Source organism: Amia ocellicauda, chromosome 22 (assembly GCF_036373705.1).
Source record: "Amia ocellicauda isolate fAmiCal2 chromosome 22, fAmiCal2.hap1, whole genome shotgun sequence".
NCBI classification, from domain to species: Eukaryota; Metazoa; Chordata; class Actinopteri; order Amiiformes; family Amiidae; genus Amia; species Amia ocellicauda.
Window position 1 is genome coordinate 18,836,380 of NC_089871.1, and position 24,787 is coordinate 18,861,166.

The 24,787-nt window shown below is 39.1% G+C and overlaps 1 protein-coding gene across 4 annotated transcripts in view; it reads right to left on the minus strand.

The window, feature by feature from the left end:
* rfx2 (regulatory factor X, 2 (influences HLA class II expression)) overlaps positions 1-24,787 on the minus strand; it is a 58,151-nt gene that overhangs the window by 5,099 nt on the left and 28,265 nt on the right. For 2 of the 4 annotated variants that reach the window (XM_066695641.1, XM_066695640.1), the window contains exons 3-12: positions 23,692-23,781; positions 16,868-16,947; positions 14,766-15,033; positions 13,263-13,337; positions 9,168-9,349; positions 7,563-7,682; positions 6,904-7,025; positions 5,105-5,223; positions 1,784-1,896; positions 101-252 (exon numbers count right to left, since the gene is read on the minus strand). In XM_066695641.1, the coding sequence (XP_066551738.1) occupies positions 101-252; positions 1,784-1,896; positions 5,105-5,223; positions 6,904-7,025; positions 7,563-7,682; positions 9,168-9,349; positions 13,263-13,337; positions 14,766-15,033; positions 16,868-16,947; positions 23,692-23,781 (1,321 nt within the window). The remainder of the gene's footprint in view (positions 1-100; positions 253-1,783; positions 1,897-5,104; positions 5,224-6,903; positions 7,026-7,562; positions 7,683-9,167; positions 9,350-13,262; positions 13,338-14,765; positions 15,034-16,867; positions 16,948-23,691; positions 23,782-24,787) is intronic. The other 2 variants (XM_066695643.1, XM_066695642.1) reach the window with 1 other exon arrangement.

The window sequence follows — 24,787 nt, forward strand, 5'->3', positions numbered from 1 at the left end:
CTCAGCAAATCACCACATCTAGTATTACAAATACCAGCTTCACCTGAGCTGGATATACAATTAATAAGGGGAATAAAATTGTGAGAGAAGAATGACTCACTGGGCACCGGTCTGAGCACGTCTGGAATGAGGATCTCTACCAGGGCCTGATACAGGATGTGGTCACAGCTCCTCATCCACACCTTGACTGGCTCGTACTTACACAGAGCAATCAGCGTTTCTCTGGGGATAGCACCCTCCGTCTCCTCCTCGCTGGAAGCACAAACACTTTGGGTAAACACTGCATGCTGTCCTCACCGAGCACTGACAGGGCTCCCTTTGGTCCTGCCGGAGATGCCCTGCTCTACTGCTGTGTTTACAATGATGGCTTGCAGTTCCATCCACACGGTAATCCAAGGTGGTAATCAGTGAGAAATCAAATGCAGACTAAAGCTTTCACTTGGATTCAAATTATCTTCACTATAAATGTCGCCAATGGGAATCAACAGAGAACAAATTACATTCTCTTGTGGTCCAAATGTAGTACTTTACAGAAAAATGTTTAGCGATCAAGTTCAAATACAGCAGCTTTGCCACCTGCAGGCTCAATCAGAGACCTGCTTATTTCTTGTGCAAGAGACTGAAACAATATGAATCTCAAACAAAGTTCCTTTGTCTATCTGGGTATCACACAGAAAACCCAAAGAGGCAAGTGTTAGCTTTCCATGTGTGATATTTGTGAATATGTAGATTTAATCTTGCTTGAAATCTTTAAATCCCTTCAAAATGAAGCCATTTATGTCTCTGTACATTCAACATTACGCAAAACACAAAATACAGTACATACAGCAAGTTTTGAAAGAAAGCCCTGAAGATGGTGAGCAGTGATTTAAACTTCCCCTAAAACATACACGGCTTGGCTTGTTATGGTCAAAAGTGAATAGAACATAAGAAAGTTTACAAACGAGAGGAGGCCATTCGACCCATCGTGCTCGTTTGGTGTCCATTAATAACTAAGTGATCCAAGGATCTTGTCCAGTATATTTTTAAATGTTCCCAAATTTTCAGCTTCAGCCACATCGCTGGGGAGTTTGTTCCAGATTGTGACAACTCTCTGTGTGAAGAAGTGTCTCCCGTTTTCCATCTTGAATGCCTTGAAGCCCAATTTCCATTTGTGTCCCCGGGTGTGCGTGTCCCTGCTGATCTGGAAAAGCTCCTCTGGTTTGATGTGGTCAATGCCTTTCATGATTTTGAAGACTTGAATCAAGTCCCCACGTAGTCTCCTCTGTTCCAGGGTGAAAAGTTTCAGTTCCCTCAGTCTCTCAGTAGGACATTCCCTTCAGACCTGGAATAAGTCTGGTTGCTCTCCTCTGAACTGCCTCTAAGCAGCGATATCTTTCTTGAAGTGTGGAGCCCAGAACTGTACACAGTATTCCAGATGAGCTCTAACTAGTGCATTGTACAGTCTTAACATTACTGCCCTTGTTTTAAATTCTACACTTTTGACAATATACCCTAACATTGTGTTTGCCTTTTTTATTGCTTCCCCACATTGTTTGGATGGAGACAGTGAGGAGTCCACATAGACTCCTAGGTCTTTCTCATGCATTACTTCATCTAGTTCCATTCCTCCCATAGTGTAATTATAATGGACATTTTTGTTACCTGTAATACCTTGCACTTGTGAATGTTTAGTAGTGATAAACTACGGAAGGATTTACAGATTTATTGTATTGCATATAGCTGTATTTCAAATCAGTGCAGAAAAACAAACAAAAAAATAAATAAATAAAACCTGACTGACCTGGGAGGAACAGGAGTGGCTCCGTCACTAGATGGCGCTGTTGAATACCAGAAGGTCTGCCAGAGCTTCTCAATGAAGTGGAACTGCAGGTTCATCACAACGTCCAGAGTGGCCTGGGGGAGGATGAGCAGAGTCAACATCTAGTTTCCCCCGTGTAATACCATAAGCACAACAGCCTTCTGCTTGGAGTATTTTTGTGTAACCTAGGTCTTTGATTATGAAGTTATTTGTTTGTTATTGTCTATTTTCAGCCCGAAATACAGTCTTCAAGAGCCACAGTTTCTCTCATTTGCTTTCTGTCTGAGGTATATTCATTAACCTCAATAGTTGCAATACACATCTTACACAGAAAGAAGTTCAGATCATTCCCATTTACTTGGGATTCCATTTGCCAGAGCCTGCAAATAATCTGACATGGTCGGATGCATGACACAGTTTCTGCTAGATTGCCATTTGGACATGCTTCTTGATCAACCATTTCAGTCAAGGCAGCTTCTGCACAGAGTTCCCTCTCAGTCCACTGCAAAATACAGGTGGGACTTTACTGATACAAATCTTAGCAGAATATAAAAATAAACTGAGGGAGCTGCAAATATGATCTCCATTGAACTCGACTATTCATTTCTAAATGTAGCTGAAGGAGGGGTTCAGTTGCAGCTACATTTACAACTCCACTCACACTACAAAAAATTAATCTGATTCTGCAGAATTCTGTAACATTATAAAAAAAAAAAAAAAAACGTGTTTTTCATTAAAGTTGCAGGGTGAATATTCTAGGTGACAGGGACACACTAGAGGCATACCTGTGTGGCAGTTACAAAACTAGCCCAAAGCAAAAAGTTAAACAGTTTCAACTGTCGTTTCGATATCTTTTTTATCCTAATTATTTTGAGCTTGGCTATTGAATTCCTATTGACTCTACTGCACACTATGCCTTGGGATACACATTTGCCAAGACAACCATCCCCTATCAGATTACATACACAGTATAGATTTTCCTTCAATCACATGATATGTTTTGCTTCCTCTCCTAGTATCACCATGGTAACCTTGTTTACAGTTGCTACTAGCAACAGCTCAAACATTCGAAACTCAAAAAGAAAAAAAACTTGCCAACTCCTGAATCACAAATAGCACTCATCTCTTTACTAACCACATGTTTATACAGCAAACTTGTATAAAACCACATCAAATTGTTGAGTATGAAAAGCATTTTCCTGCAGCTGTTCTAGCAGTGAACTTTGTTTAGTTTTTTTCTGCTACATTTTCACTTTTCCCCCGTTTCGAGCAGTATTGTTGACATAGCTTTGGAATTCAATTTTATTGTTCTGGTTTCCTCAGATATGTTTCCTGATCTCGTTTTTCCAAGGCCTTTCTTTTTGCAAAACTCAATATGGCTCCCAACTTTTAAAAGTGAAAGTTATAATCACCATTATAAAACAGTTTCTTCACAGGAAAATTGGCCAGTTTTCCCACTAAATTAATATACATGATCAGCTTTCTGCATGAGCATCTATGTTAGACCCTGTAGGTTATGTTTTAGAAGTTCAGTCTATTTGATGCCGTCTTAATTGTGCTAGATTTCATATAGAATTTCCTTCCATTTCCATTCCATTCCAAGGCTTTCAAGATATGGAAAGCAAAGCTGGCACAGTTTAAGTTTAAGTTTAGTGTGCCAGTGCAGGTAGAGGATGCCAGACAGTCAGGTGAGCACATTCAGGGGGGATATGCAGCTGCATTATTTACACCTTGTGCCTAGTGAGCACCATCAGGACCATCTTTACTGTCATGGCAACACAAAACCCAACAGGATGAAATGTTAATTGGGATCTCCTGAATTAAGGGGAGGTTTGCCGAAAAGGTTTTCTAACAAAAGCCATGAAGGAACAGAAGGGAGTGCGTATAACAAAGCCCATTTCCTAATGAGACGAGCAGAAATAATAATACATGTATAAGATGTAGTTATTTATTCATTTAATTACACTTTGCTCTTCTTTACACTTCCAGATTCTGAGTTGGTCTTATTTCTCATGCTTGCTGGACTCTCTCTTTTAAGGCACACTAGAAAACAATAAATGTATTAATCGATAAATACAGACTCAGATAAATATCACACAGTTGTGGGCTCATAGTGCAGTGTGGATACTAAAACACGACAAGTGAAAACCTTTGCCAAAGACGTGAACAGTGGGGAAATAACTGGTGTTCTCTTGACTTTGAGCCCACAGTTCAAACCTATACTTGATTCTTAATTAGGGCTTTCACCCATTCAGCAACCCACTTCTTTCACTGCAGTGATGTGGCTGGAGGGTGGAAAATAGGTGTACTGGGGAGATTAGTTGCATTTAACTAGACAGGCCCCAAGTTTAAGCGTTCGCCTTCTTCATAAAAAATAGATCCAGAATGTGAAAAAGCAGACACGCCAAATGAAAAACCAAACCAACTATGCAAAGCGAGTAGACAAATTGCTTGGGTGGACTCTCCTATTCCCAGAAATCAAAAAAGACCCGATTGCAAGAAGCATGTTCAAATAATGCTCTGCCACCACAAAGGCACAGATGAAGACGTTACACTAGAAATTAACATACAAGTAGCTTCAGGTTTATATTTCATACACCTGTATTCAACACTTTTCTTTCAGCTTTCAAATTTTCAGCTGCTCTGAAGTGCAGTCACCCCAGATCCCCTTTCCTTGCACTTCCATGTAATTGGGGCCACACTGACATACGGAGACTTACAGCAGATGAAAACTGCCTTTAAGGAGTGTAAAATATAATTATAGCCAATCTGTTTAATTGGTGCCTGTAAATTCACTGCTTATTACAGGTAACGGAAAATGACAGCAGCTGCTATCAGGGCAGGCTGCCAATAGCCATCTCAAGAAAATCTCACCCTAGTCCTGCAGCATATTTAAAACCCCATCCGTTTACATTAACGCTTAAGTCTACATCACTTTAGAATGCCCTCACTTGTCTCTAGCCAATCCCCTTCTCTGGTGCTCTTATCATCTGTCGTAATGACTAGGATTTAGGTTGTTATGATTGTACTAGATAACAACTGGCTAATGACTGGAGATAGCAATACACCACATCCACCTGCACCCAGTAGAGGACATCCATTCAAAGATGGAAAATACTGGAAATTGACACCAGTGAGCCCAACCACTTGATCAGTGCATGATGGATGGGCAACAAAACAAGAGTGACTTGAATGCAGGGGTGTGACAGGATGGGGTACTTTGGTATAAGATGTAGATTTGGGATTGAAAAGTGTCATTGGCTGTTGAAAGAGCTACAGTAAGGTGTAGGTGTGGAGCAGTACCTCACAGTGGTCTCTGTAGTGGGTCTGTAGCTTCTTCACATCATTCATAGTGATGCAGTCTGGAAGGGGACAGGCTCCAAGGTCTGGATTAGGGAACGGAGGCAAAACGTGGGACACATCTGCCAACAGAACAGGGAAGGAAATGTTACACTGAGCACCTTTACAATTCTCATCATCAACAGGTTTTATTTCCCTATGTTTTTGGTCCTTCAAGGTGGCACTTTTGCTAAAGGCCGCCATCACCAGCAATCATCACCAGCAAACATCACCAGCAAACATCATCATAGCAAGTGGAATAAGTACTTATTGTTCGTTATTGTCTGTGTTTAGAGAAAAATAAAATAAAAATGCAGTGAATTTGAATTAGTTCTCCTCCATAAAGGTGCATGTTCAAGAAGTTTGTATTGCATTGCAGTGTTGCACTTCTGCTTAATGAATGCAAACTGTTTTTAATGTGTAGAGAAATAGGTCCTGTCACAAGAAGTGAGAACGAGCTGTATGTGGGTGAACTGAAGCAGTTGTTCTTTTCTTGTCGCTCACTTCTGGGGGGGTGGAGCTGAGTTGTGTAGAGCCACAATAATTACAAGCTAAAGGAAGAGCATCACTAATGACCCAAATTAATTTTGACACAGGTCTGACATTCGGCTCCTTGGCTTTTTCTTCAGTATTCCTAAGGAAAGGGAGGTGTAGCACAAGCCGTGTTCAACGCACAAAAGGGCACTTCAACACAAAACACAAAACAGGCCCCATTAGGAGTCACTTCTTTCTTCTTGTTCTTAACTAATTAGAGCAGTTTCTGCAGCATATGGTTTTACTTTCATGGAAGGCTGTTGTGAGCTGCTGCCCATTCACTAGATGCCCAGGTTGTGTGACTCATTAGGATACAGAAAGGAACAACACTACCAAGCTCACAATTGACATGAAGGGCTACACAATACCCCAGGATGTTGACAACCCTGTTTCCCACTGCTGTCCACTGTACGGTTCATACTCCTGAATTCTGCCCCACACAATTATTGTTTGGAGACTTTTATCATAAACCAGCAAGGGGAAGGCAGGCGTAACAGCCACCACGTTACTGTTACACTGTGACTCAGCAGCCAAAATTACAAAACATGAGGTTGCACTTCCGGAATGCGCCTCAAAGAAAAACATCCACTTACTACAATGCTGTACAGTATACAGCACTATCCTGACATGCCACAGACTATAGTAGTGAGCATAATAATCTTTGTGGGAGTAGGCAGATGATTGCTCAAGTTTAATTGACAGGAAATTCAAATCCTGTGTCTCCCATTACAACATGAATGGTATTGCAATTCTCGCCAGTGATATTCTTCTTAACATCCAATCCTGGCAAGGATAGGTGGGAGCAAAGATTCAGCCTGAGACAAAATGATACTTATGTTCTCCTCTCTTCAAATTCCAAGTAAAGGGGTTTTCAGGGGTGCACTGTTTAAATCACTGTCAAACATGACAATTAATGACCACAAACTAGGCACACCTGATACAGGAACACAAAGAAGGAAAACAAAACTCGCACCCCGTTTCAGGTTTAACAGTGCTTAAGTATTAAAAAAGCAAATATATAAAATGAATACATCAAAGAAAAAAAAAAAATCAATCTATGTTTTTCCACATCTATCTATGCAGATTAAATCAAAATAAGGTAACATGCATTATTGCCAAGCACCTGCTGTTGGCTTACATTCAGGATCAATTAAAATCACATCAATAAATGCAAAAACTGATGCGGCTTCCATCTGTAATAACAGGCAGATGTGTATGGGGCTCCTTACCGATGAACTGCTGGTGATGCTGACTCTGAGCTGCCACGGACTGCTCTGGGGTTGTGGTTGAATGTTGGCCTCCACTGCTTAGACCATCTCCCATTCCATCCACTTTTTGAAGTGGCTTGAACCTAAAAGTAGATAAAACACAGGTGTATTGGAACTACTGTTTACATAAAGAAAGGAAAACGGGGAAAACCTGAAAAAAAGTATGAATGTCCATACACACAGCAGACATGAAGCACAAATTTGTCATTTTGTTTTTACAATATTATACAATCCCTTGCACTGTTTCTGCAATACATTCAGAGTGCATTCAGAAGATAAAATTAAATCCCATTGCTTTGTGGTTATACACATTTTTCTTTCTTTAGCAACACGGAAAACAGGTTTAGAAAAACAGGCTTCGGACAAATTACCTTGGGTTCAAAAATGTGAGTCCTAGAGTTATTAATGTGAGAATTACAGAAAGCTAAAGATCTTAATTCTCTGCAATGTTCTGATTTGTTTTCAGTGGAATGTTAATCCATTTCTCCTGCTGTGCATCAGAAGAGCACTTATAAGCAGAAGAAGAAGAAAACTGCACAGTTGTGGATTTGTAAGGGATGCACAGGTCCGATGATGAAAATACCACATGATGTAGCAGCTGCCTCTCTGTGCTTACTTACCTCTGTTTTTGGTGTACTGGCTGCTGCCTCATGGCCATGTACTGAGAGTCCTCCTGCAGGCGATTCAGGGGGGAATCAGGCTTCAGACGAATCCCATAATAGTGATACTTAGAGTTCCCTCTGAGAGAAGAAAATGCGAATGAGACTTTCTCCAAAAAAAACAACAGAGAAGCCATGCAGCTGCACAATGACATCGCAAACACCTGCAGCCGGCATGCCAGCGGAGCATTTGACAATTTGGAATCTCAATGTAACCAGACAGTCTCCATGAACCAAGGAGAACTAAACCGAGCAGACATACAACCAGAAAAAAAGCTGGTTTACATTAGCCTTCTACAAAACCACTTGCATTAGACCCTACTCGTGCACAGCCTACCAGATACAGATTTGTTTCTGCCAGCTCTTTTTGTGCTTGGTGTTTTGTCATGGGTGTACTGCCCATATCAAGGCTGTTCATTATAACATGGCAGGTCTCTGTAGAAGTTAACAATACAAGTCTGCCTACTGATTTTCATCAATACAATTTCTTATCCTGCCCTGCAGCACTTTTAACTGCAGAATATCCAGTTTTATTTGATATAAGCACCAGCTGCTTTTGTAAACTCTACTACAATTCTCCATCCTATTTATTGACATTGCCCATGTTGTATCTTGCACTATATTTTGTTGCTCCACTGTGTAACTTAGAGTTACATTTGTTGTATCCCACCTACTTGTTGTACCTCCATTCTACTTAGTATTGCACAATGTAACTTGTTTCATTGTGGTCAGTTAATAATGCTCTATTATATACAATGCAATTGTATTATTAAATAATAAGGCCATAGGTAATGAACCTATATGTCTGCATCTCTGGTACTGGTAGTTTTACAACTGGTTTGACCTGCACAACTCCTTAAACTGTTGACTGAAACACCGACAGCCCAGGATTCACTAGTTAGATTTGATTTTTACAGCCAACAAAATCTGGGCTTTTGGAGTCAGTGCTGTTCTCTGGGAGAGGCCTCAGTGGAGAAGCTCTTGCTCTCTGGAATGTTTACCAAGAGCTTTAACAGAACTCAATTAAATGTTTAAAACAAATGTGGAATTGATACTAATATAGTATTATATATGCAACCATTGATTAAAACATCTGTGTCTCTGGTACTGGTAGTTAAACCCATATTTTACAACTGGTTTTACCTGTACAACTTTGTAAACTGTTGACTGAAACACTGACAGACCAGGATTCTCTAGTCATAGGCTTTCAGGAAGACTGAGTAGACTTCCTCCAGGTTAACAATACAACAGATTTTTCTACAATCCTTAAAACAAACTGTACGTATTGCATTAACCACTCTGCAAAAATAAGGAATCTCATCTAACCCGATTAGGGCAACTAGATTAATCGTTATTGGCTGGCCCATCTGAGTTTTTCCAAAATAATTTCCAATAGAGTCCCCAATTCATCAGCATCGGACAAAGATCATGACTAATCGTACAGTTCAGTAATCTGTCACCCTGGTCTGGGAGAAGCACCCGTAATTTACAGGTTAGCATATTCCTGGTTCAGGTCAAAGAGGCAGCATTGTGGGTGGCAGAAGTTGGTGCAGTAAGGTTGCGGACCTGGTGCCCAGCCTGCGCGTCCTCAGCCCCATGAAGACAGAGCGGATGAGTTTGCCGAAGGAAGCGGCGTTGACAGGGTCCAGTTTCTGCTCCTGACAGTGCCGCAGGTAGTGATTATACAAGGAGCTGCGGGGCAGGCTGACCCCTTCTGCCGTCTCGTAGTTATCGAGGAGCCATTGCAGCTGGAAGAAAAAGAGCAACCATAAATAAAATCGTTCAACAGAGGCAAATTACAAGTTGACGGTGCCAGAGCAGGACTCGAGGGGATAAAAATCACCGTGCAGTGAAGCACGAAGCGACGCTGACATGAGATGTAAGAGAAAACAGAGATCCATTTGCAGGAAGGATTATCCTGTGATATCTCCAGGACAGGAGGGGGAAAGGGATGATTGTTGCGACACCCTGGGACTCTGGGGAAAAAGACCCTCTCTGCATTTTGATGCAACTTTTCCCCTCACAGCTCAACAGGGAGATTAGTTGCTCTAGAACAGGAACAGAATAAAGGATGGTGCAGACTGAAAAAAATCAAAAATAAACAAGGGGACAGGTCTGTGTACTAGGTGTCATGTCAATCCAAAATGAAAACCAGCGTTTCCCCCCAAATATGTCCCCACTTGCACTTCCCCTGCCCGCCCAAGTTTGTTATCCAACCAGCACCTGAATATACATGTTAATTTGTATATAACAATACATAGTGTATAATATAATAGACTAACATGTGTGTGTGCATTTTAAAGCATTAAAAGTGTCTTATCTGCACAATATGGCATTGCAAGTTATAAAATACATTAGGAGATGCTGTTTGGATCAAGGCTCTGTTTGGGAAACACTGGTTCAAATTACTTAACTGTGTGAAAATAGTAAGCAGACATTAAAAAATGGTAGATGTAAATGTATAATATCTGGAATAATAAAACCTGGCCTAGCATCCTATATAGTGGTTTTCATAAAAGTGCTGACACACTGAATCAACTTAAATGTTGAAATAAGCAGATATGAGTAGATAAAATAATCACTTTTTCAAGATCTGGTCTTCACTGCTTACACAAACTACACTGGGAATGCAGAATGATTCTCAGGTATGGCATTTCACAAATACCTCTTAGAAAACAGTCAGTTTACAAGGGGACAAATTCCCTGCTGATTATCTTTCATTACACTGTATTATTACTGGCAGAGTGATCATTTGCTTTTGTGTTCCACAAATCTCAATTCAAATGGCTTTGTTTATACTACTTAGACAAATGTTGAAGAGGCAGCCATTTTACCTGGTATGTGAAGTATAAATCCAGCTTTTTACCACACTGGGTCAGTGAGCTGATATATAGGTTGTTCACTTGTAAATACTTGGCAACCAGACAAAGAAAGATGATGTTAAAGGTTCAGCACAGGCCTACACTCACAGAGTCTTCCAAATAAATATTTACAGAAGTTAATTTTTATTATTATTAAAGCAGACCTGCATTAAATGATTATTCCACCTTGCAGATTCAGTTCACAAGTTAAAAAGGTCTGATCGGGGAAGAGTTACTATTTTAATAAGAATTTAAATTAAAGTTTTGCATATTATCAGGACCAATATAAAAAATATGATGCATATCATTTGAAGTTGGAGTCGAGGGGAGCTGGACTTTGGACTTTGGTCAGGATCCTGAGTTTTCAAACAAAAACTATTTCATTTGTTCTTTGGTTTTAAGATGTAATTTTAACCCCCTCCAAGAAAATACTATCCTAATAACTGTTCACGCATGTCTTGTGCGAGGGATGTCCTGTTACTGGGGAACTTGGGAACTGTTTTTACACGTATTAATAAACAACCACACACAACCAGGAATATGAACCAATTTTGATGTTGGGTATTATTATTGGGCAGAGAAGGGTTTTATAAAGTGTTAACAGCTGAAATCAAAATATTTATGTTTTTTTTTTCTCAAACACAAGTCTACCAGTCTCTGGTGAAGTGTTAAAGGTAGGATTTCAACAATTACCTGTCAAGCTTAGCACTCAAAAAAACAGATTTCTCAAAAAGGTTACCTTGAAGCTGAACGCTTGATAGTAATTATAGATCTGCTTTTTCTTTTTCCCCATTCACACCATAAACTTTATTTTCAGATTAAATAACCAGTTTACAGATTACAGTTGTCTGCTGTGTAACAATGCTGGTTTGTCTGCTGTGCATCAACACAGGGCCTAATTTAGACACTGTTTTCAGGTATCAAAGTGCCAAAGCAGAGAGGCCAATCAAAACACCTTTCCAAAGCCCTAGATAAAATAAATTAATTAGAAAGAACGACACGCAGAGAAAGAGAGAGAAGGGAAGCAAGCTGAAATGCAAGCTGTGCAAGGGCCAAGCAATGACGTCTCGATTTTAATATAACAGAGGCTCAGATGCACTTAGTGTTTAAACTGCCATGACATTAAAGCAAAACAAAACCATTTTCAGGAAAAGCATCTGAAAGGAAAGAGGTGTTCTGAGATGAGAGAGAGGATAACACAAAAAAAATAAATAGTAAAACTACTATTTCTGAAAAGTATACTGTTTAAGTATTCTGAATGGACACCTCTGACTTTTTCACCCCTCAACTTTTTCCCCACTTTCAGCAGCACTGGAAAATGTTTTTCTGTTGTCATGCATGACCAACGAAGTCCAGGAGTTCTGTGATCATACTAGGGTGAAATACTAAATAACTGCTGCAAACGATGAGGGTTTAAGGTATATCTGCATTTCCCTGCCATGTCGTTAATTTGGTGTACGTACGAGGACGTGATCTGCATGACGTGGTGTTGTTCCTTCTACTTAGCATCGTCATTTGTCATGCTAATTAACCGTTTATGCAAAAATAAATTCTGAAAAGGTTGAGGCCAGTCTGGGCAATTTATCTTTGCGCCATGTTTTTTTTGGGGGGGGTCCGTCTTTAAGTACTGTGGCACAAGGCTCTCTTCATTCTCACTCATTAGGCTAGAAGAGGTTTGTTCTGCAGGCATTAGGTGGCAAGAATGTGCAAGAGGAATAACATAAGCTGGGACCACAACAGGAAATTGTATGTATAATGAGACATGCAAAATAATTAAGGAGAGAAACTATATAATGTATAAACACAATGGTAGAATAGAACACATTATTGCTGAGGGGTGTGTGTGTGGGGGGGTCCTTGTAACTAAGGCCCTCTCCACCAATAAATTGATTGGACATTATGAATGGGGAAACAGATTAACTGGAATAAACCTTTAATGAAGCTCTATAGCCTAATTGGAATCAACCTGTAATGAATTTCTACAGCTTCATTAAAGATTGATTCCAATTAATTTAAATGTCCCCATTCGTAAGGTGCACTCCATTTCTCCATCTCCATTGTAAGGTATTTAATAAACTTTTAATTACAATCTGCTGAGAAACACATTAAGGCACTGTAAAGCTGCGGTCTAATTAGGGAGAATAACATTTTCTAATTCATACAAAATATATTATAAATAATAATAATAATAAAAAAGACACCGTTATGGACCGTTAAGACCGTAAACCCGAACAGAGATGTAACTCAAAAGAATACCTGGGTGACTGCTGTACAATACTGAAAGGGACAATGAAAGGGACTGTGAAGCAGGACAGACTGTGGCTTGTGGGCAGAATTAAAAAGGCGCCTTATTTCATTAAATATTTCTGAAGAGTTTGAAGACTTGAAATAAACACAGGACAGGATGGAAATAAATAAAATAGTAATAATAAAAACACTTTGAGGAGCCATGTTTATACAACATAGATCTATACGAGACCTAGAGCATGTTGACTTCAATAGCAGAAGTGTTAGAAGAGCATGCAGAGTTTCATTCAGGAGACAACTAAAGCAAGCTGATAGCTCTGGAGCAGCTCAATGAACCATGGGATATGACTTCAACCAATCACGGTCATCCTAAGGAGAGTACTAGCTTTGCTCTAAAGTGAAACACTTGGGATGAGAGATGGCACAATTTGGATCTTAACAAGATGTAAAAATTAAAAGCAGTGCTTCTCTTGTGGTTGTATTTTATGTTTTGTTGTTCTTGCTTTTTTTTTTTTTTTTTTTTTTTTTTAAACAAAGTTCCTGGTTAACTTACATGGCTGTTGAGCAGGCTGCTTTTGTGCGATGCAATCCCTTCAGACTTTTGGAGGTTTTCAATCGCCATTTCAAGCTAAAAAAAAAAAGCATGCCAAAATATAAAAAAAATGGAGAGAGAAAGAAAAGGAAAACAAAAAAACAGAAAGGAAATAAGACTGTTAGCTGCAGCCAGATTCTCTATATCCATTAAACTCTGTCTGTATTGCGTTTGAATGAATCATTGCTTGACAAAAAACATGCAAATTAGGGTACTCATAGGGTTAAGCTGGCGACTGAAGGCCTTCCTTGTCTTCTACTCTAATTTATGCAAATGTGCTACAGAAAAAAAAGGGACAACAGGTTGCTACAGGTTCAATGGGAATGAGTCTGCAAAATTTCCCGTTCGTTTTGGAAAAGCATGCATCTTGTTTCCTCTGCAACCCTAAAAACAAAGCACAATTCATTAACATTCCCCACGCACACTCACCGTTTCTTGCCGAAATGCATTTTCACCCCAAACGACAACTTCAGATCACTTTTTCCTGTCATTAATGCCTTGTCACTTCCTTATTTTGTTTTGATTTATTTTTACACATATGAAACTATAAGCTACAACCCCTTGTTAACCACCAAAGAAGGGTTCGCTTTGCAACTAAGTAGTGTTAGAGCCAAGGTGTCCTTCAGCTCCTGTCCCTAGCACAGAAAAACAGAAGCCCGGGGAAAGAAGTAGTGGTCAAAACTTCCTTCAGGCAACCTTCCAAATTTAAAAACTTCTCAGGGCATGATGCAAAATGGTAATGAGCCACAAGCACGGCTTTGTTTTATGGGAGGCTCAAGTGGCTGTGAAAAATGATTAAACAAGGCAGTACTGCATTATTTAAAGCAGACCCCCATTTGGCTTGCACTGCTATCATCTGGGGTGAACACAAAACCCCAGGATCTCTGTGAATTTAAAACACTGTGCTCAGCTGTGCACATCACCGACACAGTTGCAAGGTAGACTTAATTTGCACAGTAGCATATGCAGTTATTTTTTTATATGTTATACTCCCAATCTTTCACCCGGCACATGTATAGGACTGAAAGTACCATTGCAAACGTGTTTTTCATAGTGTTTTAGCTCTCTGCTGGAGTTTAAGTACTGCTTTCTTTAACGGGTGCTGGAATCTGGAATCCTTTGCAGCAGTGAGAGAAGATCTGAAAATTGTGATGCCCGGGACAGTTCTTTAAGTTTTAATCAGTTCAAGACTGAGCATGGCTTTTTCTTTTCCTCGAATCTTTTCTTACGAACAGTGCTTTGCGCTGGAATTTCATGTTCCAAAGAATATAAAGAAATTAGATCAAACCCCATCCACCACACCCCCCACCCTTTACAACTAACCAAAATCTGTCTTACACTATGAAAATTATGTTTTAGCCGTGCTTAAGGTCTTTAGCCTACTGTGATTAAGTTCAAATAATAAAACTAAATATGATCTGAAAATTTTGACAAATCATTCAATGTAAAAGAAATGCAACGTACCATTGCAGAGGAGGAGCGGGACGTGTGGGAGGCGTGGTGCCGGTTGCCCTCCATGCCGCCGCCATGGATGAGGTAGGTGTTGCCACTGGAGATGATCTGGCTGCCACCCACATCCATAGCGATTCCCACCATGCCATGGGGGGCCACACCACTGGCTGAGGACACCACGGTGGTGACCTGAGCACCCCCTGCCTGCGAGTCAAAGTAAGGTCCCCCACTGCCCTGGTTGTAAAGCTGGGCATCAGGTGTATAGGAGTAAGCTGTGCGACTGACAGAGAGAGAGAAAGAAAAATTGGGAAAGAGAGAGAGAGGGGTGGGGGAGATGGTTACTCTCAACTACTTAAAAGGGGAACTACACCAAAAATCCATAGCTTCTTAGAAACATTCTGTGGAGTGAGTTTTTCATGTCCAGCTCATTCTATGTACCAGAAATCAGAGATAAAAAAATATGCCATATATGTCACGGGGGTCCAAGGGGATTCTCCATTGAAAAATGCACGTGTGCAGTTCACACTCCACTGTAGCCTACAAGGTAGTGCCTGGAATAAAATAATGTAAAATAATAGTGACAGTTCTGGGTGGTGAAATTAACTTTTTATGGCTACAAACCAAAGCAACAGATCTTTTGGAAAAATAGGGTAATGGGGCCATCGAATGTGCATAAGATGTATTTTTTCCTTTTTTTTTTTTATGATTTTCGTGACTTTTATGATTTTCTCCATTGACTTCCAGCAAAGCAACTCCAGAATTAGCACTCCCGTGACATCATGGCATATTTCTCGATCTCCGATTTCTGGTACATAGAATGAGCTAGACATGAAAAACTCACTCCACATCATAGGTTTCTAACCTGAGAGATTTCGGTGGAGTTCCCCTCTAAGACACTTGTTTTGGAAAAGGTACTTATTATAATTTTCACTTTGTTTTTGCCTGGATTAGTTCACAAATGTTGTACATACCCCAGCCAAAAACAGTTTCTGTAAACACTTCTCCTTTTGTTAGCAGGAAGTACAGTACTCATAACATTGCATGGCCTTTTGACCACTGATATGCCATAGGTGCAACACACAAATGTTTCCCCTTATGGTACCCCTGGGTTGATATTTCAGAACTATTAAGAAGTTACTAGAACCCAGACTGTCAGACTATGTTACAAATTACAAACAGAGCCAAGAACAGAGAAGCATACTGGACACAAATGTATAACCCTCAGCAAAGACAAAACAAATTGCACAGCATGTTAGTTTTAAGCGGAGAAGTCCTTTATGAAGAAGGAAAAAAAAAAAAAGTGAACATAACTGCTTTATAGAAAACAGGATCAGAATTCCACACAGGTCACTACCAGTCTTGGTAGGGCAGTAACAGAATATGAAACTAGTAAACAATTTTATAACGGAAAAATACAGAAGTTTAAAAACTATTCTAGTGTACCAATAACTACAGTTACCAGATTTTTCTTCAACTGGATTGTGCTATTTCAGAAGAAGTGCTATTTCATCCACTGCTGTTCAACATGAAATTAGTTAATTGTTAATTGTGTAGTTTACATACATACGTCTTACCAGAGATTTAAGCAATAAAAGCTTGGAGCTAAAAGACTATCTAGAGCCCTCCGCCTACACCTGCATTAAGGATTTATTCTTAATAATTTGCTCTGTCTAGCTGAAAGTCCAGTACAATGCTAGATTTGTTTTTCCAAGGATTTTAATGAACTTTAAATTACCTCCTAATTAGCAACAGATTAATGAAAAGACAATTAGAAAACATAAATAGGTGCTGAATAGAAATACCCTGGCAATGGGAATGCAGGAAAAAATTAAGACATTTCCCTTTTTTATGCCTTCACAGCGCACTCTGTGGCCACTGAATCATCTAAATTTAAAATTTGCCACATAATGCATGTTGTGTGGAATTAGGGAAATACTGCCATATTAATTGAGCTAGGTAAAACTGAATGTGTACAATTTTACCCCTCTTGCATTCTCTATCAAGCCACAAGCTACAAATGGTTATGTGACTGCTTCAGTATTTTGCTTGGTTTTCTAGTCATTGTATGTCCGTCAAGAATTTTATGAAGAGACAGATCAGACATTGCTCCTTACATGGCTCCATTGGTGTAGACTGCATCCCCACTTTCTACATACTGGACCTGTGCTGGGTAGACGTGCTGCACTTGCTGGACCTAAGTGAAAGACACAAGAAACAAAGAGGGAAAATAATTGGAATCCATTCCCAGGTGAGGCAGCAGGTGTGTGGCATAGTATCTGAAGCCCAATTACGAATACAAAAGACATTTCCCCCCTGGACCTATTAGAAAAAAAAAGATTTAGAATTATGCACTTATATTTTGTAAGTCGCCATGGATAAGGGCATCTGCCAATAAATAAATAAATAATAATAATATTGACATCTAGATCTGGCCTACAGGGAATCAAAGGCTAGAAGCTCTGTTAAATATCAACTCCTAATCAAACGACACAGAGCCATCTCTCAGGAAGGATACACCAGACAAATCTTAATGGTAACTCCACTCCATAGAACGGCATCAATAAGAGGGAGCCGTGTGAATCTCACCCACCCCACGCACTGCCCAAAATGACCGAAAAGCGTCAAACTTTCAGTCGAATTAGGTATTGTACAGTACAAGCAGATACCACTGTACTGGATCGGCAAGTTGATTTCAGCTGGCTTTTTCCCCCATCACCATTTCTTCCACAATCACAATCCACAACATAATAACCCTTCCCTCCCCACCCCCACCATCATATACCTACCCTCACCTACCACCCCTATCCAGGAGTGTCAGTCCTTTCTACAGCCAGTGGTGGAAGTATTGAAGACTTCTGGCTTACTGCCTGCTTGGGAATAGATTTCCTGAGTTTTATGTACTTCTTCCTTCCATTACAAAAGCTTAAACATATCAGTTTTATCCAAAACACTAATTATCTTCCCAGCATGTATTTATGAAATCCACACCTTCATAATGTTCTACTTTGGCCCAGTGCTGCTTGAATCACAGAATTCACAGCTGCAGTGATTTATAATGCGATTTACAAATGTGCACTGATCTGTGTACTTACATGATCGGTGGGTATTTATATATGTCATGTATGAGGGAAATTATTTTAAGGCCACAAACTCAAATATTCCAGAAGACACTTAGAACAGGGGATGTGCCAACTGACTGGAAGACAGCAAATGTCATACCAATCCACAAGAAAGGGGACAAAATTTAGCCAGGAAATTACAGACCAGTCTCACCTGCATTACTTGTAAAATGTTGGAAAAAATGATTAGACAGAAAATAGAGGAGCATCTTATTGAACACCATATTCTTGGAGATAGTCAACATCAGTTTAGATGAGGCAGATCATGTCTTACTAATTTATTAGAATTTTTTGAACATGCACCTGCAGCTGTAGATCATGTGAAAACATTTTCAAAAAGTTTTTGATAAAGACTGATCCTCAAATTGGAAGCTGTAGGCTTTCTGGGTAATGTAAGTAGATGAATTATGAACTGGTTGATGTATAGGAAACAGAGGGTGTCAATTAGACGAGTTGCTTCTAACTGGAGTGAGATTGTTAGTGGAGTTCCACAGGGATCAGTATTAGGGCCTGTGCTGTTTCTAATCCATATTAATGATCTGGACTCTGGGATAGTTAGCAAACTTGTCAAATTTGCAGATGATACTAAAATAGGTGGCTCAGCAGATACAATCTCGGCAGCACAGGTTATTCAAAGGGAATTAGATCATATTCAGGTGTGGCCGACACCTGGCAGATGAAATTCAATGTGGACAATGCAAGGTATTTCATGCAGGTAACAAAAATATCCACTATAATTACACTATGGGAGGAATAGAACTAGATGAAGTAACGCATAATGAAGTAATGAGAAAGATCTAGGAGTCTATGTAGACACCTCACTTTCTCCATCCAAACAATGTGGGCTTAGACGTCATCTGGATACTGTGTACAGTTCTGGGCTCCACACTTCAAGAAAGATATCGCTGCTCTAGAGGCAGTTCAGAGGAGAGCAGCCAGACTTATTCCAGGAACAAACTCCCCAGCAATGTGGCTGAAGCTGAAAATTTGGGAACATTTAAAAACAGACTGGATAGTATCCTTGGATCACTTAGTTATTAATGGACACCAAACGAGCATGATGGGTCGAATGGCCTCCTCTCGTTTGTAAACTTTATGTTCTTATGTGTAATCAGGGTGTCATGACTTAACTTTTTACCTTTTACCTAGATGGTTTTGGTGATTTTTTTTCTTTTTTTTGTCTAATGCATTTCCCATCTTATTTCAATGCAACAGATTGTTTTGTATTGAGTTGTTTTTCTTGTTATTTTTCACTTGAGTTTATTTTGCATTGATGTTTTAATTTAATGCACTTAATTAATGTGGAGTTCTTTTTTCACTGTTTTGAATATGATTTAATTTAGAATTTTAATGATTTTAGAAATGTTTTTTAGAGATGGATTTTAAAAAATGTTAAATCAAAAGTATTACAATTTTGAATGTTTTTATTATTTTGTAATGTAAAATACTAATTCAATAAAACAGTATTTTTAACTTTTACCATTTAAACTTTAATATGTTGGATCTAAAGGGAACTGCTTTTGGTTCTCATTCCACTGATCCTTTTTGATTTAGACAAGAACATGAATGTAATCCACTACACACAGGTCTATGAACTACACTCTTAATTGCCATCATCCAAACCAATATTTTCATTGTCTACATCGTCCACAACACATTTCTTAGCCATGACCCATGAAAAGTGCCTACCAGAACACTAAGTCAAGATTTACTTGGTCAGCTTTGGTATTAAGGAAGAAACAGCCGTGCTTGTTGACAATATCTTGAAAACACTTGATCAAGTGAATAATGAGTCCAGGTTATTAGTTGGCCTGTAAATACAATCCCCTTGACTGAGGTACTTTATTTTACATAGAGGCCAAATATAGAGATGGTTACTGTGGATTGCTGTGAATTTGTGGCATAATCTAAGATACTATAGGTTAATATAACATACCAAAACAGTAGTAAATCCTCAGAAACTCAATTTATTGTTTTATATTACTGTTCCCAAGCTCATTGCAGGAGTAGGAATTAGTTTGGACAATGGGAAAGCCAATGTATTGCAGTCTGTTCCAAACAATTTATTGTTAACAAGGTAGAGAGGAGTATGGTTCACCATCAGAGGAAAAATCATAATTTAGCTTGGAATTATAGCTGCCATAACATATTTGGATTCTTCTTAGGTGTTATGAAATGCAGGCTCTTCTACAACGATAATGATACACAGATTGCAGAGATGTATTATGAATATGTAAATTTTTTCCATGCAAATTCTAAAACCATGCTCAACAGCATGAAAAATCCCACAGCTGACACAGGCTTATCAACAACAGACTGCAAATTTTACCAAACAGAAGCAGGATGGTAGGGAACGGTGATCTAAAATCAATTTTTGCATTAGTTCAACAGCAGGCCATGTCTATTGAGTTTATTCTACATCCACATTTTAAACTTTGCCCCATTTCTTTGGTTTGGGGGCAGCGACAAAGTCAGCCTGAAGTACTGAAGTGTTCTTAAAGTCTAGAAGGATTTTATTATTAACCCCTGTTTTTTTTTGTTTTTGTTTTTTTTTCAAAATGCAAGTTTGGCACTGCTACTGCTGGATCACACTATGCCAGATAGTAAATTCTGTAGCATACAATTGTAGTAACAATAATGCTAAAAAAGACCTAGCCACACTTAGACAATTCAAAATGGTACTTTGCTTATAGTGAAAAGAAATTCTTCAAAATAAGATGTGGAACATTATTATATTTTAAACCCTAACAAAAAAAATATAGGTTTCTTCTGCCTTTTCCAAAATTAACTGACAGTAGGGGGGGAAATGGAGCAGCATCTAGAACAAGGACAACGTTTTTGTGGGTCTGCCAAGTTAGAGGAATCAAAATGTCCCTCAATAAGTAATTCAAGATTGCAATTACCTTATTTTAGTCTTAACCTTAATAATTTGAGGAAGATAGTGTGGAATTGTAGACTGGCCTCAATCTGTGGGTCAAATTAATAATTTTTTTCTGTCAACTGCAATGGAGAACACTTTTAGTGCAGAATTTTCCAGTACTAAGAATGTTGTTTAAGTGGTGATTATATAGGAAATTAGGTGGGCAATTCATTTTCCCACAGAAAAAAAAAAAAAAAAAAATATATATATATATATATATATATATCCAGTCTACCGTTTTAGTATTGTTCACTAACAATCACTCCAAGTTTAACTTAACAGGAATTCGGTCGTATATCATTTTGCGGTCAGCTTTGACTCAGTGGTGGATTCCAGTTGGAATGTTTAGGTTCAATAGCAGCATAAAACAGGATGCAATATTTTCCTGCACCTCAGGAAATATTTTCCTCACCTGTAAGCTGTGAGTGCACATGCATACACCCGCGCACACACACACACACACACACACACGAGGGGTCCTTTCACCTTCCGCTTGGAATTGACATCATGCAAATGACCATTCCCATTCTGAGGTAGCCAAATGTCAATTTTAATTTTCTGTGCTGGGGCAGTGCTGGAAATTCAGATCTTTGCAATGTTTTGAAGAGCATCTATCCAAATAACATTTGAATATTCAAGTGTTTATACGAAAATGTTTCTCATAGTCATTTATTTTTCAATTGTGACAATCTGCTTCTTGCCCTGCTCTTTCATTCATTCCACGAGCCCACAAGAGGAGATCGAACTAAATAAATCTTTACATTGTTAAAGAGTTAGTGTGATTTTTGCTTTTGGGAAAACAATTTTTTTGGAGCTTTTCATTCACCATGCACTGCTAAGGCTCTCAAAAGTGCTTAAAGGGATACTGGTATTTTGGCATCGGATTGCTTACTCACCCAGAGTCATATAAATCCATGGATTTCTTTTTTAATTCTGCTCATCCAGTTTGAAGGAATTTGAATGTATTGTTTCGTTAGCATAGCTGGGAGCAAATGGTCAGAAAATGCGGATTCTCAAAAGCCAGCTAATAGATCTTTTAAACACTTCAAAGCTGGGTGAATAGCACATTTGTACATTAAGTATTCTCTACAAGTCTATACAAAATCAAAAGTATTATGATTAATATGTTAAAAAATATTTATCTTTTGGAACTCTCTCACTGAACTACACATTTCATCAACTATGATGAGGTAGGTGCAAGGATATGCTCGCTGTTTGCGAAAAGAGAACACAGGCAGAACCTGTAAATTAATTAAATTTAGGGAATTATTTATTTACGATTTATAGTATTGTAAAACTACAAAACGGCCAAGCTTTTAGGTATTAACCACATTTAGTTGAGACAAATTCTGATAGTTACACGGATAATTAAAGAAGTTGCTGTGGCAGAAGTTATAAATCAATCAGCAAGAGCTTTGACCTTGTCAATGTGTCAGTTTGACATGACAAATTTCACAGAAAAAGAGGAAATATTGCGTTATGCATGACATCTTGTCTGGACTCACCATTGTCATTGTATATTTGATCTTTTCACTCCCTGGTTCATTATTGACTCAAAGTGGAGTACAAAAGGCCAGGCTGCCACGCACATCTCTTATAATATAAGTGTATTATATGAAGGGTTGCAGGAGTTCCTATGCTTCTACTGAGAGGAAGGTGACTGATACAAACTGGGGAAGAAAGTGCCTGGGTGTTGCAGAAATAGGAGGATAAAAGCTGTGATTCAGATACAGTGCGTAGAGGGTACCTGTAGTCAAAAACAACAAGGTGCTAGACCCAGATGGAATGATTACTTTTGATGGTGCTGGTATTGTCAACAAAGCAAGCATAACCCAGTGGCTCATGTTTCTGTCAATTTTTCAGGTCAAGTAACACTCGAGTGTGCCACTATATTGCCATTTACCCAGTTCAAATGATGTATTGACGTTGACAACCCTCAGGAGGAATCTTCAGCGAACAATATGCATGCCGGGATAGCTGTCCGGGATATCACGGTCTATGATTGGGTAAAAAAATCTCTAGGCTGAGGACAGACCATAATAACGTAATTCCATTGGTCCATGCCCATGTTCTGCAGTTGCGCACTGGCTTACTAAAGCCAGGAAGTACATGATATAAACAAAACCACACGTTTCTTTTCAGCAGAATCTCAGCTACGCAGCTAAAAACGCAAGTCTCACACAAATCATTTCCCCGTGAATTAATACTTTGTAATTGATGGCCCAATTTTGGGCAGATCTGACCAATTAATCCTCTGTGGGTTAAATACAACGCCGTGCAGGTTACTATATGCAATATTATGGTTAGTTTCCCATTCTGTCTGCATGCACAATTCAGAATGCCTACTAATATAGTTTTACATATTGGATATTTCAAAACTAAGTTGTTAAACTAATATCTGTTTACTGCGTGGAACTTTACCGATTTGATAGTTCATCAGTGAATGCCCTATATAGGGATGGCTTATGAGCTATGTAACTGTCCAGTTCACACTTGTTTGTGAAACACATTAGGTCTACTGACTGAATATCCTTGTACATAAATTAATGCTCTTTGCAGCAAATGCATTCTTAGTCAGTTTTTTGCGGTACACATTCAAAGTCAAATACGTGCCTGCATGAGGGGCCACTGCTTTAACATTTAATTTGGTATGCAAAACAAAACAAAAAAGGTAAAAGCAAATTAAGCCAAATGTACCTTGAATTAAATGATACATTGGATAACCAAGCTCTAAAAGCACATGAAAATGGGGACCAAAAGGGATCAGTTCAGGAAATCCCGGCCCTAACCATTTGAAACCGCTGAAGTGCCATGCTGGGACTAGGTAAAAGGCGCTACATGAACTCTTCTTGCAGAGAGAAGCAGGGCCTGAGTGAGATGCACAGTACTGCAGCCTCACCTGCTGTGGGACCTGTTGCACTCTGGGTACAGAAAGCTGTTGCACTTGGCCTCCCTTCTGTGCCGAGCTTGTGGCCTGCACCAGCACCCTCTGTGGAGAAAACAGGCGCACCATCACAAAAGCGCCAGTCTGAATGGGCCACCAGTCCAGGACACAATTTGCTCCAGCATTCATGGACCATGACCAAAAATTCAGTGAGTCTGCAAATTATCAGAAGTAAAGAAGACCTGGTATTTATTTGGAGTAAAATTGTGCCCTAGAGCAAAAAGCTTTGAAAGTCATCTTGTGTACTCTAATCTAAAAAGCAGGATGTGGCATGTCATGTTAACATCCCGCCACATAAAGCATTTCAGTTTCTTATTCCCTTCCATTCCATATGCTTTCAGCTGCATGAGATTGTGAGTTTTTTCTTGTTTTTCTTTATTTGCTCTTTGGAGGCTGCAGGCAAATTACTCCTATATTTCCCTTACAAGCAAGTGTTAATGGTGCCTGGTTTTGTGAAATAAACAAAATGGATGAGACGTTTCAGTATAATGTCTTCGGAGACTTGCGATAATTGCTTTGCTCTGCGCATCGTTGCGGAAGTACTTGGAAAGTTTATGTGTCGAGAATATGCTTCAGCCAAAGATATGTTAATAATAAATCATCATCATAATTCTTTTTAAGATTCCTGGCAAAAATAAATCCAAAACTGCCACCAATAGAAACATATATCTGTAATGGGTGCATCTACCTTTTGATAGGTTACAGAGGAATATAAAACTCAGTCAATTAACTTACAGAAGGCTACTCTTAAAAGGAGGATTTTGAAGATTACATTTTCTTTACAACAGCATAGACAACATAGACTGCCTGATTCATGGCCAAGGGTTGGTATAAACTGATTCCCGTATAACAATTTTTTATTTTATCATCGCATTTGCACATAAACGGCCTTTGAAAAATATTGGCAGCACACTGGCAATTTCATTTTGGAGGCTGAAACTCATTCACGAGTCAACACATTATGAGTCAGCAGTTGGTTTTAGATTTAAAGGCGATTGCTGAGGGTTTACATCTAACACTGCAAACTCCTTATCTCCTTATTTGATAAAAT